Source organism: Branchiostoma belcheri, unplaced genomic scaffold (genome assembly GCF_001625305.1).
Source record: "Branchiostoma belcheri isolate BF01 breed outbred unplaced genomic scaffold, Haploidv18h27 scaffold15, whole genome shotgun sequence".
NCBI classification, from domain to species: Eukaryota; Metazoa; Chordata; class Leptocardii; order Amphioxiformes; family Branchiostomatidae; genus Branchiostoma; species Branchiostoma belcheri.
Genome location: NW_017802935.1, coordinates 2,673,623 through 2,690,481, shown reverse-complemented (window position 1 = coordinate 2,690,481; position 16,859 = coordinate 2,673,623). Strand labels below are relative to the sequence as shown.

General features: G+C 41.1%; 4 protein-coding genes and 1 pseudogene across 4 annotated transcripts in view; 4 read left to right on the top strand and 1 right to left on the bottom strand.

The window, feature by feature from the left end:
• LOC109465207 overlaps positions 1 to 2,248 on the top strand; it is a 4,939-nt gene extending 2,691 nt beyond the window's left edge. Inside the window, exons 3-7 of the mRNA XM_019762352.1 lie at positions 681 to 788; positions 975 to 1,011; positions 1,128 to 1,175; positions 1,581 to 1,681; positions 1,864 to 2,248. Coding sequence (XP_019617911.1) covers positions 681 to 788; positions 975 to 1,011; positions 1,128 to 1,175; positions 1,581 to 1,681; positions 1,864 to 2,109 — 540 coding nt within the window. The 3' untranslated portion in view covers positions 2,110 to 2,248. The remainder of the gene's footprint in view (positions 1 to 680; positions 789 to 974; positions 1,012 to 1,127; positions 1,176 to 1,580; positions 1,682 to 1,863) is intronic.
• A 628-nt stretch (positions 2,249 to 2,876) lies between these two features.
• On the top strand, positions 2,877 to 5,402 carry LOC109465206 (annotated as a pseudogene).
• Positions 5,403 to 6,955: 1,553 nt separating this feature from the next.
• On the top strand, positions 6,956 to 9,392 carry LOC109465205. Its single transcript, XM_019762351.1, has 3 exons — positions 6,956 to 8,023; positions 8,232 to 8,513; positions 8,884 to 9,392. The coding sequence occupies exons 1-3, from the start codon at positions 7,102 to 7,104 to the stop codon at positions 9,390 to 9,392; spliced, it is 1,713 nt and encodes a 570-aa protein (XP_019617910.1). The 5' UTR covers positions 6,956 to 7,101.
• An 818-nt stretch (positions 9,393 to 10,210) lies between these two features.
• On the bottom strand, positions 10,211 to 11,924 carry LOC109465235 (leucine-rich repeat-containing protein 24-like). The gene is made up of 2 exons (XM_019762378.1): positions 11,841 to 11,924; positions 10,211 to 11,302 (listed from the first exon to the last, which is right to left on the bottom strand). The coding sequence occupies exon 2, from the start codon at positions 11,266 to 11,268 to the stop codon at positions 10,471 to 10,473; it is 798 nt and encodes a 265-aa protein (XP_019617937.1). The 5' UTR covers positions 11,269 to 11,302; positions 11,841 to 11,924; the 3' UTR covers positions 10,211 to 10,470.
• A 911-nt stretch (positions 11,925 to 12,835) lies between these two features.
• Positions 12,836 to 16,832, top strand: LOC109465233. Its single transcript, XM_019762376.1, has 4 exons — positions 12,836 to 12,896; positions 13,813 to 14,802; positions 15,271 to 15,647; positions 16,231 to 16,832. Exons 2-4 carry the CDS (start codon positions 13,848 to 13,850, stop codon positions 16,351 to 16,353), a joined length of 1,455 nt encoding a protein of 484 aa, XP_019617935.1. The 5' UTR covers positions 12,836 to 12,896; positions 13,813 to 13,847; the 3' UTR covers positions 16,354 to 16,832.
• The last annotated feature ends 27 nt before the right edge of the window (positions 16,833 to 16,859 follow it).

Sequence of the window (16,859 nt, the reverse complement as noted above, 5' to 3'; positions counted from 1 at the left end):
TCACTACTGAAGGTTCAATTCGTATATTCCAATTTATGATAGATCACTGCGCAACACACCTGTGCCAGAACAACGCCACCTGCCGGACGAATAAAGATGACTACACCTGTATTTGCACCCAGGGCTGGTATGGAGAGTATTGCCACAAGCGTGAGTAAATGTGGTCTCAGCCTTTGGTGGTGTACTATGAGCATTGTGATGGGAACACATTGATATCTAGTCAGACTACTAGTAATAGTAATAGAAATGGGTAAAAATACGAAAAGGTGTTTTGACAAACTACTAGCATTCTGAGTTGTAGTAAATTTCAATAAACATATCCCAAGTTCTTTTCGCTTTTACAAGAATGACCAAAACAGTTGAAGTCTAAGCAAGTAAAAGCGAAAATATAATATTATGTTTCATTGTAATTTTTGTGTAGAATCTCTCTCTTATGGCTGTCTTTTTTAAATAGACCACTGTGACGAACACCAGTGTCAACACAACGCCACCTGCCACGCCAATGAAGATGGTTACACCTGTATCTGTACTGGAGGCTGGGAAGGGGAGTACTGTCAAGAATGTCATTCCAGGCTCTGTTTAAAAGATTTTAAAAAAGGTATTGTAACAGCAGCATCATGAGGTAGTTTTATTGCTTTTTGCAAAATTATCATCTATATTATCTGCATTTTTAACACTAGCATCCCTATAAGCTAAACAGTTTCTTTTGTTTTTATTTTGGAAAAAAAATTCTGCAAGAACAACGAAGGGTCCGCCACAGGAAGAAGTTCGGTAGTCCACAGCAGCAGGTAGCTAGGCCTTTTACATTAAATTTAATCTAACACCCATTCTTTATATTACAGTGTGATTTTATTAATGTCTCTTTTATTATGTCAGTTTAATACTGTTTAAAGATGAATCATAACAGTAGTGCAGATACATAGTATTTTGTTTTGCCTTGTTTTTGGTTACTTATGATTTTTGTCTAATTTTAGCTATCATTGCTGTCGGTGCATATTCCAGCAAGGACAGGTGAGTTACCAATATGATCATGCAGGTACCTTAGCTGTACATGGTGGCTTTAATCATATTGCAGAATTGGTTTCTTTCTTATATTCTAACTGAAGTTGCTTTTTTCTGTTTTAAAGGTTCACCAGCAAAAACAAAAGAAAAAGAAGGCGCAATAAATGTGACTGGTAGGTAACGCCGTTCGAATCGCATTCCGATTTGAATATAAAAGTTCAAAACGTAAGAATCTGTGATTTTTCAATTTCTCAAAATGGTCGACCAACAATCGGTATCTAAACTAAAATCCCACAACCTCACACCTTTGCCAAATTATCTAGTTTTTTTTCAATAATTATCATAAGAAGTCAATGTTCGTATTTGCATACGTAACAACGTTCATCGAAATGACGCCAAGTATAAAGTATCCTGACACAGAAGGCTGTGTAGTACTGTACATGAGCTCAATGTCCCCATTCGTTGTGCAAATTAGGTCCTGGCTCAGCATTGCATTGTGTCAAATCTAATCTACTTACACTCCAGACATCAGACGCGAGTGAGATATACTCTAACATGTTCTTTTATTTGAACCTTAGGCATATTTACCCAATGGCAGGACTTAACTGATAGAAGGTTGGGGCTTCGGGAAGGGCAGTTGGAAATAAAAGAGTCCGGAAAGTACTTCATTTACAGCCAGGTATCTATGAAAATAATTCTACAGATGCACCTGACAAAATACGCGTTTATCCCTCCCTCAGTAGTATGTCCAATGTATTTGTGTAAATCCTTTCTAGAGCTAGCAATATCTAACCTCTCTATCTAACCTTGATTCTAAATATGAACGATATATAGGGAACTGACAAGTCTGATCTTTTACAGATTGACTTCGCCTTACAAGATGATGATTCCCCTGTCACATATTCAATCAACAAGTTTAAGGAAGCAAAGTTGACCTGTGTATCACCGATGTTCGGCAGGAAACCCAGACACACCTGTTACACCGCCGGGGTGTTGGATTTAGAGAAGGGAGACAGGCTAGTCCTATCCATACAGTGCCATGCAACATGTTGGGTCTTTACATATTATGATACAACGTTTTGGGGCGCGATTAAACTGTCTACCTAACTAGAATCATTTGTTTTGCACAGCTAGTCATAGTCTTTTGAGACAGAAGGAAAGAGAGAGAGAGAGAGTTTGAGATTACTTTGAAAATATATCTCACATAACGCATTTCTGTATATGGTCATGACACATTTGATGTATATTAGAGGACATGTTTACCCTTTTATCATTCCCTGGCAAATGAGACAGCACTAATAATGTAAAAAAGTGTGCGTACAATTTGTAGTTTGTGAAAATAATAAAGGACCCTTTCCTTTAACGTTGCCTTTCCTCAACGTACATGTGTATCCTTCACTTATTTATCACATAAGAATTTTACTACAATGCTTCCTCGTTGCTCAAACAACCAGCCTTTGCCATCTTAGTTAACTTACCGGCGCTCCAATGCTCCCTCTACCAACTTGGGCTACCAAATAATAACAGCTTAAGAAAGAATCATGGACGCCACTTACTAATGGCCCTGATCATGGCAGGCTTAATCTACCATCTTGTGGTCAGACGTGTTTTGTGTACACAATAGTGTCTCACCTGACAGAACAACTTGATACCTGTGACAGGGATAATTCTGTGGTAACGCTTTCTAACAAAGGAGACAAACCACTGGCGGTTGCCTAAGGCAAACCTGCTGTGACCCGTACATCACCTTTCGTTCTAAGTACTACAGCACCGTGCAGTTTCAGCTCAGCTCAGTGCAGTACAGTGCTGTTTATAAGCCTACAGCCCACACGGTGGTTTAACTGTTATCTTGCATGACAACAATAGACAACAATATGGCTAAACACAACGGTAATGTAGAGTGTGGACACGAGAAGCTGTCTGTGGATAAGAAAGCTCTGCAGATCTTCTTGGCTGGACTTGTTTTCCTGTTAGTTTGTCTGCTTGTGGCGATCGTTCTTGTTTACGTTCAACTGACCGCGGCCATTGCAGACCTGTCACACAGAGTCGAGTCAGGAGAAGGCAGGGGTGCCGAGGGGCAAGGATACAAGGATTTGCAAGACTCCGCCAAGAACCAGGTGACGTTTTAGAATGACATATTGGTTGTACCACAGAGAAGACATAAGAGAAAGGCTGTGCCATTTGAGAGGTGACGTAATAGAAAGTTCTATTCCACATTGTATGGTAAAGTGTAAGATCTTAAGATTTCTAGATCTTCGACTTGTGACTTGCACTCTGTAGCATATACGCAGTACATTTACCTTATACATTCAGCATATGGATGTATAGATATAGCTGTTGTAATGATGTTTTGGCATTGACAATATGTTATGTTGATTCCATTCACAGACTCAGCATTTCATGGGACGGGCTCGCCGAAGTGATTTCAAGGAAAAGACGCCTGGTAACTATCTCTTTTATATCAAATGTATCTCATATGATGTATCTCATATATTATAAAGTTGATCGGCAGAGCATCCTATCTTTTATCGTTCATCCATCTTTCCTTGTATCAATCCGTGCTAGTGAGAGAAACCCCTTTCAAAAGCGAAAGCGATAACGTCTTGTACGGTCTACAGTATTTACAATCTATATTACAGGTGGTTGTGAGTCATACGAGCTGCAGTGCAGGAATAAAAACTGCGTCAACTCTGCTTTTGTGTGCGACAAGGAAGACGACTGTGGAGACGGATCGGATGAAGAAAACTGCGGTAAGTCTTGAACTTGATGTCTACAGACTTTTAAGTCTACAGACTTAAAATTCGTGTCTGTAGACATGAACAGACGACCACCCTTAGAAGACGTTACATTCAGAGATATTTCATGTTCAATCAAAATGCACTCATGCTAGTTATGTTTACCGAAGGAAATGTTGTTTTTGTTCTGTTTCTTCTTCTTCCGTTCCAATCACTGACCTGTTCAATGACCTGGACCTGAACGTCTGTTACCATGGTAACTGGTGTTGGGTTACATGTTGCAATTTTACAGCAGGAGGGATTTAGAGTCCTGTCACTATATATGTGAATGAGTTTGAGTACCAATTAACAGAGCACACCATATGCGAAGGTAAATATTATGCATTTGCTTTCTCGTTTACAATCTAATGCTTGACATGCAGGTATGGATCAGTGTGAGACACATCTGTGCCAAAACAACGCCACCTGTCATACTAGGAGGGATGGGTACACCTGCGTTTGCACTAAAGGCTGGTATGGGAAGTATTGCCAACACAGTGAGTATATATAATCCACCATATAGAGGTAATTTTTCTAGCAAAGTGTAGACATTTAGTATAGTGTAGGTGGATGACATGATACTATCTCTGCTAATTTAACAATTATTGATACTTTGCTGCTAAACACTTTTAACATTTTTCTTTACTGTAGACATATGGCAAAAGATGAGAAGGATACGCCATGGGAAGAATTCGGGAATGGTAATAGTGCAATTTCATCTTCTTTAGCTCACATGAAGTTCAAAGTATGATTTACCCACTTTTCATAATGTAGCTTTCAAAAAATACCATACTAAAACAAGCACATTGTTTTTTTAGGTATCCTTGTTGTCAGTGCACATTCCAGCCAAGACAGGTCAGTTAACGCTACATACCTTGTGTCCTTTCCCCTACTTCCCTCCATTACGTATATAACTCATTGTGACACTGAAATGTTATATTTACGTCACACTTTTGCAACTAACGTACTTTTTCCCCTATTTGAATTCATGAAAGATACGACAGGATCAGCTGGCGCAGTAGAAGTGTCGACCGGTAAGTGGAACCCTTTGTTTAATACTTGAATTTTTAGTAAAATGATGAGGTGATAAAAATAGATGAATACAAACTTATGGCCTAAAGACGTACTCTTCTAAGACAGGCACATTCTTTTTGACCTTAGGTCCGTTTAAACATTGGCGGGACATTCCAGAAGGAAGGTTTGGTCTTAAGGATGGACAGCTAGAGATAAAAGAGTCGGGAAAGTACTTTGTCTACGCACAGGTATGTATACCACTTTCTACGACTTTTTTTAATTTCTAAGGTAGTCTATGATGACATATTAACCTGTAGTAGGGGCTGATAATTTACAACTGAATGTGTTTTACAGATTGACTTCGACAAAGCAGAGAAGAATGACCAGGTCACATATTCCATCAACAAGTTTGAGGACCCACAGTTGACCTGCGTATCAACGATGATCGGCAGTCCCCCAAGGCACACGTGATACACCGCCGGAGTGCTGGACTTGGAGGCGGGAGACAGGCTAGTCGTCTACGTGCAGTGTAAAAAATGCGATATCATAACAGACGAGGACACGACGTTTTGGGGCGCGGTCAAGTTGTCTGCTGACGTTGAAGCTAACTAGGAATAGTCTTCTAGTGACATGAACAAAAGTGCACACTAACATGCAAAGAATCACTACTTCTAGTTTGTTGTGATGACGATATGAGTTAGATACATTGCCGCGGCATTTCTTCGTATGATATAATATCAGAAATATCATATTCTTATCAGCTCTACGGTACTACCAGGTGGCCAATATGTTTATTATCATTACTTACTGAAAATTACAGCAACCGAGAAAATATATCTGAAATGTATTGCATCATTATAATAGAATATTGTTTATATATTGTCGTAAACAGACCATTGAACTTAAAATTGTCTAGATCACATGCCGTCTATTCTGTCATGTATCAATATGTGTTGTATTGTTGTATTTGACAAAATGTATCTTCATGAATATATTGCTTCCCTTAAGAAAAGAAATTCAATAAATAAACTGCTTTACTGTAAAATAGGTTTAAAAACGAGTGTGTGAATTATTGAATTGGGCTTTTATATTGAGGACTATCCATGCAATTACGGCAATCATGTAGTACTACGTTCTGTATATAGTACCAGTTTGTATACACCCCCACCCCTCTCCTTCAGCCAGTACACCACTGATAAGTATCACTTTCCCCGCACTAACAGCCTGTTATTCATGTGCAGTCAACTGTACTCTGTGTACACAATACTGCACACACCTGACAATAGATCTTCTGGAAGAAACCATGATGTCAACAGGTAGGTTGAGATGATGTGTGTCAATCAGTTAAGGCACAAATACGATGCAAATACAACAAATGCATACTTAAAAATTGTTATCAAAAGCAGTAACTATTTTCATATACTTTTTTATGTAGAAATTGAAACACAAAATACCACATTTAACCCACCACAGCAAACATGGATAAATCCAGGGTCACTGATTTCCACCATCAAAGTGTCATGTGATAACAGTGAGACGGCAGATAGAAACCAGAAGGGAGCCTTAAATGCACAGCTTCTTAAGATTGCTCGCGCTACAAGTTGAATAGTTGGTGAAGGACTGTAGCAAGTACACACGTCTGATATGGTACCCTTGTGAGTCTTAGAGGCAGTCTGTCAACACGTACACCAGGACTGGCAAAGGCAGATCTAAACAACAGGTATGTAGTTTACTGAAAATAACATTGTAATCGGTTGTGGAAAACATTAGTTAACATCTAGCTAACAGAAGTCGACGTTTGACAGTAAATGTACACAAATTAAAGTATGCTTGGACAAGGAACGTTGAATCGTCTATAATATGGATATACAGTTTATTTTGTAACGTTGGTCAGGTCGGCCATTTTGGTCGTACTCCATTATTAGTACTTATCAAATAGATATCGTTTGATAAAGAGTAGTATTATTCCCTTCAATAGATGCTGCAAGTCATTGTACATTTTGCAAGTCGTTTGACGTATCTTAAAGTGATCAATATATTCTATAGTATGACCAAAACAATTAAGTGGTGTAACGTTACATAAAAAGAGGAAGTCACATTTTGCACTTAACGTCGCTAATGGCGATGACTCATTGTTGTCCATTTTGGTTTCTATCTTTAGAAACTCAAGACAGCGGGTTTTCCCAGTCTACCTACACAGAAGCCTGGCTTTGTAACACAATTAAGGCAATTGTGAACACTTCAACTCAGCGAACATTGTGTGAAGAAAACGCGTACTACTTGAAAATTTCTCCCGGGTTTGGAAAACAAAATGGCGTCCAGCAACATGGCGTCCGGAAGGTCGATGACATCAGCTCGTTTCTGTGTGTTTCTGGTCACCCTGGTAGTAACAATGGGTGTAGTCAAGACCACTGCAGTTCGCTGTCCCGAAGTCTGCGACTGTACGCCCGATGTGGGCGGACAGGACGTAGCTTGTATCGGGTACAACCTGCAGACTATACCCGAAGGACTACCAGAGGACACCGTGGAGCTGAACATACGCAACAATGATATAGAGATTCTTGACTTGGAAAGTCTTAAGACCCTTTCTCGTCTTGAAGGTTTGGACGTTTCCAGCAACAAGATTAAGACCATACGAGGAACATTTGAAGACTTTCCGAAATTGTCACAAGTTCAGCTTTACGACAATGAGTTGACTACTTTGTCGCCAAGCACGTTCGGCAAGGCTGCCACACGGATGCACTACGTGTCCCTGTTCGACAACCCATGGAACTGTGACTGTAACTTGGTATGGATGAAGAGAGAGATGGACTCTAAGAACTATTCCTTGTCTTCACAACTTGTACAATGTGACACCCCAGAAGAATTACACGGCAACTACACCGCAGACATTGACGTGGACAAATTCGTGTGTAAACAATTTCCAGGTCTGCCACTTCAAACAGTACTGATGTCAGCTATAATACCAAGTGCAGTATTCGTGCTTGCCGTGATAGTGGCTACTGCATTTTACTGCTACAGACGTCGCGATCGTGAAGAACCTCTGCCGGCACCCCACCCTGAGACAGGCCCTGTAGGATCACGGTACGATGACCCATTACTCCCAGGTGACCAGAATATCGATGACATTGAACAGCAAATAGCAAACAACGAGTACGCACAAAATGCTGATAATGATCGCGTTGTACCTGTACCGGATGGCGGGCTAGACTGTGCACCAATTGTTCCTGACAGTAAGTACATGTACTGCATTATTTTTCCCTCTCTTTCTTACTTGAAGAAAAGGAAAAAGAAAATATAATCTGGGCCCAGACAACAGGTTGTTTGGGAATTTTTTAAAAAATCATGATTCAAAGATCATCATTTTGATAAAAAAAAAACTTGTGAATTTTTATGAAGTAATTAGTAATACCATGAATGTCTCTGCTCTCTGCAATTTAGTCAAGACAACACCGACATTCTCCTTCCTGGAATGTGTACCAACAACCAGCACTATCACACTGGAATGGCGTTTCCAACATGGCCGCCAACCAAAGTCCTGCGAGTTGTATGACGGGAAGGTGTGGACAAACAGGACCATTCAACAGGACCATGAAGGACGGTGGAGAACCTTCATCGACAACGTCAAACCGGACACAGAGTTCAGTTTCCAGGTCAGAGGCATCTTTGGTGGACAACAGGGAAGGATCAGTGAACCCATGACACTACAAACCCCTCTTACAGGTATGACTATCTACTAGCTATCTAAAACCATGGAGGTAGAAAAATCTTCCATGCTCAAACAATACCAGAAAAATGCAGAGTATAGCCTTTCGTGTGTACTAAATCTTGTACAATGCAACAGAACTTGATATGTCTTCAATCAATCAATCAAGCCAAAATATGATTAGAATTTACTACGTGAAGCAGAGATAAAGTCCCCAACAATATAGAATGCAGACGTATTTTTTTGCTGACGTTTGCCTGTCTTACCAATTCAGTACTGTTGGTATGCTTGACATGCATGGTGAGATTAAATTCTTCAAGCTGAAATTCATATACATGTAACATACCTACCAGCATACGTAACAGATTTTATACTACCCATTTTCAGACAACTTGCAGAAGGAATGTGAAGAAGGCTGCACAGCCAGACAGTTCCTGAAAGACTTCTGCATTCTGGGCGACAAGACATACGCAAATTGGATGGAAAAACTTTGTAAAACGTTAGAAGGAACATGGGCGCTGACCGGGTGGTTACTGGAACGGGACGCAGAACCAGGCACTTTCAAGTTAGATAACCTCGATTACCAAAAGAAATACTGTAAAAAGCTCATTCTGGTTTTTGGCGAGAGTTCCGACCAAACGATGTATGAAGAACTGAATCTAAAAGCGGCTGTAACAGGATTTCTCATGGACACGAAGCGAGGAGACGAACAACGACTGATACCGATCAAAATGTCGTCAGAAGTGGATCTCCCTGACTACATGTCTCCTCTGGAGGAACTCACGTTTAAAAACAACAAGTACTTCTGGTCTCGACTGATCACAGGTCTGACAGACAAACATGCCTGTGTGTTTGATGATGGGGAAGTGAAGACTCCAAACTCAGTTTCCGTATAGCCTTGTGCCAATACAAGTATGGTATCATGTTGTGATAACATGCACAACCAGTTGACTCAAATGTGAAAATAGAGGAAGTGATGAGAATCTCATGGTATACTCAATACACTGTTATGCACGGTTAGAATCATTCTTGAAGTATGCTTTCATGTCAAACTGTTCGTTTGAAATTGCTTGTACAAATATCATAGTTAGATGTATGATAAACCTTTGTGGTCAAATGTAGACATCTTTTCTCAGAAATGTATGTGTAAACATAGGTCCTGGCTTGTCAAAATGTATTGTTCTATAGGACTGTAGTATTTGGTGTGATATGAGGAAGTGAGAGTTAGGTATTTCAGGGTTTTGTTTGACATTGGTTTGTTTTGTTTTATGTTGAATCAGGCTGAAGTAAACTTCAGGAACGTTGTTAACGCCTCATTAGCCACATACAATAGGATAGATTCTACCTGTGTAAACCTCTGTACTGTAATCTACATACAAGTCGAAAAATACAGACTAAGTCTGATTTCTTTTGATGGAAAATAAAGGAATTGACATACTTTCCATCTCATCAGTGTTCTATGGCTGCTGTAAATGCAGCTACAAGGCTACATGGCTACCTTATAAGGCTACCTCTGGAGACTGTAAGGTCAACTACGCGATTGTTTAGACTAACCTTTACAGTCAGGTACTGCCTATGGCTAAAATAGGAGTGCGTGGTTTGCAGAGATTTTGTACTGGGGCACAGTATTGTTTTGGGTGTTGTTTGTACGCAAAAACCAAGAGAGATGAAAAAAATGAAAATATGCTGGCATATTCTGAAATCATCAGCAAGTACAATGTACTTTTGTCTTTATTCAAATCACAGCTAAATATCTTGGACTTATTTACATAGAACACATTAAAGTCAAAACATGCTTCTTAAAAGCCACAAATTCAAAACTTGCACATTAAAAATAGATGTCAAGGAATAAATATTGTATACATTGAGGTATCATATAACCCTATTGCAGCATCAATTACATTGATTCATAGGGTAGGTGAAGTATTGTTGTTTTGTTCACAAGATGAGTCATCAAGTGGAAAGTTTTTGTGATCACACAAACTCTGGATGCTTGTTCCACCTCAGTTCATACTTGCTCCCTAGCCTAATTCTTCTCTTCTGGTACAACATGGCCGTTAGAACTAACAGTAGTATCGTCACAAGCCCGGTAATGCACCCGAACACCACGGCGACTTTGTACGCTATCGGAAAGGCGGTCGGTTCTCCCGGCGTCACGATGACGTCCTCGCCGTTAGGACTGACCGCGCGACCGGAGCACACGAAGGAAGCCGGCGGGACGTCGGACAGACTTCGCCCGGCGAGCTCAGCCGGCGTGGCGCACTCCACGTGCCTGTCCCCGAACGTTTTGGACCCTTCCGCTAGTTTCTCAGCCAACCAGGCCATGCGACAGTCACAGCCCCAAGGGTTGTTCGCCAAGTAGACGAAGAAACGCCGTCCCTGACTCTTAGCTGAAGATATCGGGAAGTCGAAAAGCTTCGGAGACACGCTTGTCAATTTGTTCATTGACAGGTCAAGATCATCAAGATGTCCTTGATGTCTTAGCGCTGCTGAGGAAATGTGGTTGATCTTATTGTTGCTCAAGTCGATTCCTTGTAGGTTCCTGAGTCCCTTGAAGCTGTAGGAGTTGACTTTAGTGATGTTGTTGTCTTTAAGGATGAGGTAGACGGCACGACGAGGAATGTCCTCGGGGATTTCAGTGAGTCCCAGCCCGCCACAGGCCACGACCATCTCCCCGTACAAAGACACCGTACACTTACAGGCAGACGGGCAGGCGCGCACAGTAACAGCCGTCAGGGCCATCGACAGGAAGAAAATCTCTCGTAGTACCATGGCTGGCGTTTTGTTGGTGATTTCAATGTTTGATCTGCGTGGAAGTGAAACAAGTTTAAGAATACCTTTAAGTTTGTGCTTATCATTACAGAGTGGGGAGGGGGGCTTTCTTAGGTATTATATAGGTCTTGTGTCAACTAGCCTTTATATTTGAGACTTGACTGAAAAAGTTCCGTAGAAAAAAGTTGAACGATACCTTGGACAATACAACATAACGGCATGGTTTCGTCAGTTTGCAGAAGTTTTCTTTTCCTAAGAAAGTACTATTTTGGTCCTATGACCTGTTCCATGTGTCCTTCTTTCACTGACCATTTAAACTTCATTTTTCTATGAGTAAGAGGGATAAATTCCTTAACTCATACCAGCTATCAAGAAGAAACGATGGAGTTAGAAGTTTGATACAAATGCTAAGCTAACCAACATGTCATAGATATGCTTAAAAGTGACCACGTGCACCAAGTCCTTTAATTCCCCCCCCCCCCAAATACCTTAACGTTTAAAGGCTCTTTCCTACATGAATTAAGGCTTCGCTAGTAGTTAAAAACCTAACCGAATAAGTCACGCTGTCCTACCTTTTTATCTGTTGAAAATCCGTTAGATTTCTTATTATTCAGTAGTGGTGAATTTTTCCTGCCCACACATGCGCTGCTTCTGCTTCTAATGCTAGCTTCCCTACGAGCACATGGTCCTTTATACCTGCCTCAAATATTTACCTGTTGCCAGGTAGGATAGAGTTACATCCCGAACAATGGGGTTTCCCGCGCGGAAAAGTACGGATCATGGTTGCGTCATGCTCTACATTGTAATACGGCGTGGTAGTCCATACCATTTGCTAGTCACGGTGACAACACAACATGATAAATCTAGTCTAGTCATAATGATAATCTAGTAAAAGTATTTCGATGTTTCTGGCTTATATTATCCTTGAATTATTTTGAGATAGCAGAAACGTGGGCTTGGGGAAAGCCCTGATCTTTTGCTCTATATATCGATCTTAGAATCTGTAGGCTCTGGAACCCATGATACCCAAAACTATCCCAGTTTCGTATACGGGGACCGTCCAGAAATGCGGATTAAATTATTCATGCTCCATGCTGTTATTGCTCTTTTAATTAGTGTATAGTGTTCCAGTTCAGATTAGTTTACAGTACACTGAATTTTAGTGTTTCAGGGTGCATCATTTTCATTGAAAATTATCATTTTTGTGAGAGAAATGGAGTAAAGATTCATTTGATAAATTAAATGTAAACGTCTTCCGACAAGGTCAAATGAGCAGTATCTCTCACTATATTTTAGTTTAGAGTAGTTGACACATAGAGCCTGCCAATACTTTGCCACCAGCATTGCGCTGTATCCATACAGCAGCTGCACCACGTCATAGACAGCATTGGTAGACAGTAAACAGCACGTCCATTGTTAGCGTCGCTAAGATGGTATCAGATGTTTCACCTGTCTTTTATGAGCGATGACCTGTGAAGGTCAGAGGTAACGAGTCATGTGAGGATCACAGGGTGACATGTCGTAATATACTATGTAACATTTAACTGCGAAAACAGTTAGTGCTTGGCGCGTGCAATCTAAACTGTTGATCGTGTTTTAGTGCTGTTTTGCGTTGGTGACAAGTCACGGTGAGTTAAAACTACCCTTTGTAGGAAAAATAGTGCAGCGGTTTTAAGTTTATCGTCACCTATCGTTGACGTAACCTGGACGCGTGTTAACGGTCATAATTGTATTCTATGGATTCTATAGGACAGTTTCCAAGCAAATCTGATCTATTCATGTTTAAATGTAATAGACATGGCAAACTGCACATGTATGATGACAATGAAAAACGTAACAAAACATACTTGTAATGATCACTAGTGCTGACTGATTGTTCCGTATTTGCCAAGTGTACATGTACTCTTAATACCTTTGATATGTGTGGATTCTGTACCGAAAATGCCCTGGGATTAAGTAAAATTGCTTGTGAAAGAAAAGATTTTCTATACTCACTTGAAGACATTTGAGTAGTCTTGTGTTTTCCATTACGTCATTTTCGTTAATTGGGCCGGGGGGTTCCCCTTCGAATTAAGGGTTCATTAGATACACCAAAAGGAGCCTTTGAAATCAACTACAAACGAACACAATGCCATACATACAGATATGTATTACGTGTGTCCTAAATAGTCTTCAATAATCTATTTCTTTATACGTTTTGTACTAGAAACAGGAACAGTAAATAGGAACCGGTTTAGTGCCGCCATTTTGGATACAAAATGATTTCGTAACCTTCTTCGTAGCGTCTTCCTCGACATATGGTGTATAATGAGCAACTTGCATGGGTTTTAATGAATATCATCTTTATTGATGAACACTGAATGAAACAGTGAAACTTGTTTTTTAATCATACGGTATATCATAAGACATGACATGCAGTTCTCCATTCTCTATTATTCAGAATAGTAGATAATATTGACTCACCAGGTCTAATATAGGCAAGTGTCTAATATAGGCAAGTCCAGGCAAGTTCAAGCCTATAACAATTTGGGACTTATTCTGCAGATACATACTGAGGACGACGCATACCAGCCCACACAATGGTAGGGCTCGCATTGGTGCTCATCCTATCGTCACTAGCAGTTCGGACTTGGTGCAGTAACGACTGCGCGCCTTGCGCGTGTCAGCCTGACGTCCAGGGGACCGTTGACGTGGACTGCAGCGGGCTGGGTCTCACCGAGCTCCCGCACAACATTCCCAACAACACGGCCTACCTCGGCTTCAAGTACAACAACCTCACAACGCTAGACCTGGACGTACTTTGCAAGCTGAGACTCTTAGAAGGTGTAGACTTGTCAAAGAATAAAATATCCTCAATACATGGCTCTTTTAGCTGCTTCGAATATCTATCCCTAGACCTGTCGAATAATTCCTTGGAAACTCTTGACAGAAAGACATTCGGGTTTTCCTTGAGGTGGCTTAAACAGGCCTTCTTGTTTAACAACCCGTGGAAATGTGACTGCCATTTGCTATGGTTAAAGTTAGACATACACAGATACAAGAACAAGATTCCATCCAAGGATGTTAGATGCCAAAGCCCGTCAGGGTTGGAAGGGAAACTGTTGAAGGACGTCAAACCAGAGGACTTCGTCTGCCCTTTCCCATTTTGGGCTGAGGTCTTAATCGGTGTTGCCTGTGTGGTACTTTTTGTCGGCGTAGGAGTTACGCTAGGTTGTTGGTGGAGAAGAAAACAGAAGAAAAGGAAACGAAAACCAACATTCTGCAAGGACGGGTGTGTACCAACAGCTACATCTCTGATACTAGAGTGGAAGTTTGCAGAAGGTTACAATCCGGCGACATGCCTGGTACACATCACAGGTGGTGTCGTGGAGACACTGACCGTGCCAAGAGACCAGTGCGTGGACGGGACGTGGACACTACAAGTTTCAGAGGGCATCACGTGTAATACGGAGTACAACGTGCGTGTGACTGGAGGCACCGAGACAGACCTGGGACCTTCCAGTGACACCATCTGTCTGGTGACCGTCGGTCCAGGTAGGACATACTTTACTATGATCGTGGGGGAGGGGGGCACGTAATTACAAAAGAATTTTCTCAGTATTTTTCATTCACTGAAGCTAGTTTATTAAAGTTAGTCATCAAAGAATGAATAATGATAGTTTCCTAAATATTCAACCTTTACAAATGGACGACAAGTCTGCAATTTGATTTGTCCAGTGGTGAATGTATGTATGCACTGTCACCATAATTCAGTCTTCGGACTGCAAGTGTGACATATGTGAGGGAAATTTCAAATAAATCATTCTTATAGGAAGTTTGAATTTTAAAATGAATATTGTACATGCACATGTTCCTTTACCTATGCCTTGTAATGCATAAAGACTATTCCTGCAAATGAACTATAGGCATAGCTACAGCATAAAAGATTAGCAAAATTTTATTTAATATGTCGAGTCAGAAATATCGACGTCCCTAAACGCCACTTTACATCACACCTAGGAGGACGACGTGAAGACAGTACAGAGTACGTAAAAGACTTCTGGATCATAGGCCACCAGGATGACCGGAGTCGGATAGAAAAACTCTGCAAAGCTCTTGAGAAACATCACGAGCTGACTGGTGGGACGGACTACAGGGACAGTGAAGGCGGAGACAGTGTGTTCGATAGCTTAGACAATGCTATCTCCACCTCGAAGATAATCATTGTTGTCCTAAGCAATAACACCAAAGGAGGGTGGGTCAAATACAAGATACAAACTGTCCGGCACTGTCTCATGGACACCAATGAGGAAGAACAGCAAACAAGCCGACGACTTATACCAGTCAGACTCACACGATGTGGAAAACCTCACTGTTTGCAGACTCTAGAAACGTTAGATGTATGGGACAAATCATCCTCCTTCGCAGGGCTAAAATCCTCCGGTTCCCTTCCGGTTTTAGCCCTGCTATTTACCGCTGACAGTTTGACTTCTGGTGACGTCACCGCCAAACTGCTGTCAGCCAATCAGAGAATATTTGCGCACCGAGCTTTGCGCAAAAACCGCAAAGGTCGCTGGGAACCTATTAGCCAATCAGGTTACATGTTGGGACAGGCCAAGATGGCGGCTATTACAGATACTAGAAGTTTCGTGCGAGCCGTGCAAGATTTATTTGGAGTCGAGCGGCTTCGTGAGCATCAGCAGTCGATGCTACGGGCGCTGCTTGATGGCAGAGACGTTTTTCTGAGTGTGCGGACAGGAGGAGGGAAGAGCCTGTGCTATATGGGCTTCCCAGCAGCGGCCAAAGCCCTGGCCAAAGCCGAGACAGAGTTAGGGCAAGCCCCCCGACATCTGATTGGTTTGTGCCAAATAAGGCAAGCTCATGAATTATTTATAAGTGACGTCACCAGAAGTCAAACTGTCAGCGGTAAATAGCAGGGCTAAAACCGGAAGGGAACCGGAGGATTTTAGCCCTGCGAAGGAGAATGGGGACAAATACTTTTGGAGAAAACTGCTGGCTACTTTCAACAAGGGCAGCTGCAATGAAGACGACAGAACGACCGAAACTGCACCACTGGTTCAGAACAATGGGCCACATGTCGTCTGATATTTTTGCATGACGAAATCGAAAGTGAAAGGTGTGTCTGTTCTGTAGACAGACAATGGTCTGCATTATTTAGTCATGTCAATGGAATGTAGCTGTACGAAAGTGAAAGCTATTTCTTAAAGATTTCTGTGGTGCTGCTTATGTTATTCGGGAAATTGTTGCATTTCTGTGTACAATATTGTGAATGGTTCCGGAATGTTGCTAAAATTACATGTTGCCTTAAATGTTGACAATGGTTTAGAAATTAATTCCACCATGTTATCAGATAGAAACGCATGCTATTATACTGTTGTTGATGACATAGCGAAGATATATGCATATTTCTAATTTTATTAGGCAAGCATGCAATATGTGTACATAACTAAGCTTTAAGCAAGTCATTCATACCCACCTATTATATTATGCAATATGCATTACATCCTTCTTAACATAGGCACATGCCATGTGTAGTTAATCCTTATACCTTCTGCCCATAAATATAAGTTTATATAGAATATAAAGCAACT

Excerpts from the sequence above, each read along its gene's own strand:
- LOC109465235 (XM_019762378.1), bottom strand. The coding sequence starts at position 11,268 with ATGGTACTACGAGAGATTTTCTTCCTGTCGATGGCCCTGACGGCTGTT.
- LOC109465205 (XM_019762351.1), top strand. The coding sequence starts at position 7,102 with ATGGCGTCCAGCAACATGGCGTCCGGAAGGTCGATGACATCAGCTCGT. Across the intron at positions 8,024-8,231 it reads TGCACCAATTGTTCCTGACA|TCAAGACAACACCGACATTC; the intron begins GTAAGTACATGT and ends TCTGCAATTTAG. Across the intron at positions 8,514-8,883 it reads ACTACAAACCCCTCTTACAG|ACAACTTGCAGAAGGAATGT; the intron begins GTATGACTATCT and ends ACCCATTTTCAG.
- LOC109465233 (XM_019762376.1), top strand. The coding sequence starts at position 13,848 with ATGGTAGGGCTCGCATTGGTGCTCATCCTATCGTCACTAGCAGTTCGG. Across the intron at positions 14,803-15,270 it reads TCTGGTGACCGTCGGTCCAG|GACGACGTGAAGACAGTACA; the intron begins GTAGGACATACT and ends CACACCTAGGAG. Across the intron at positions 15,648-16,230 it reads AGACTCTAGAAACGTTAGAT|AATGGGGACAAATACTTTTG; the intron begins GTATGGGACAAA and ends CCTGCGAAGGAG.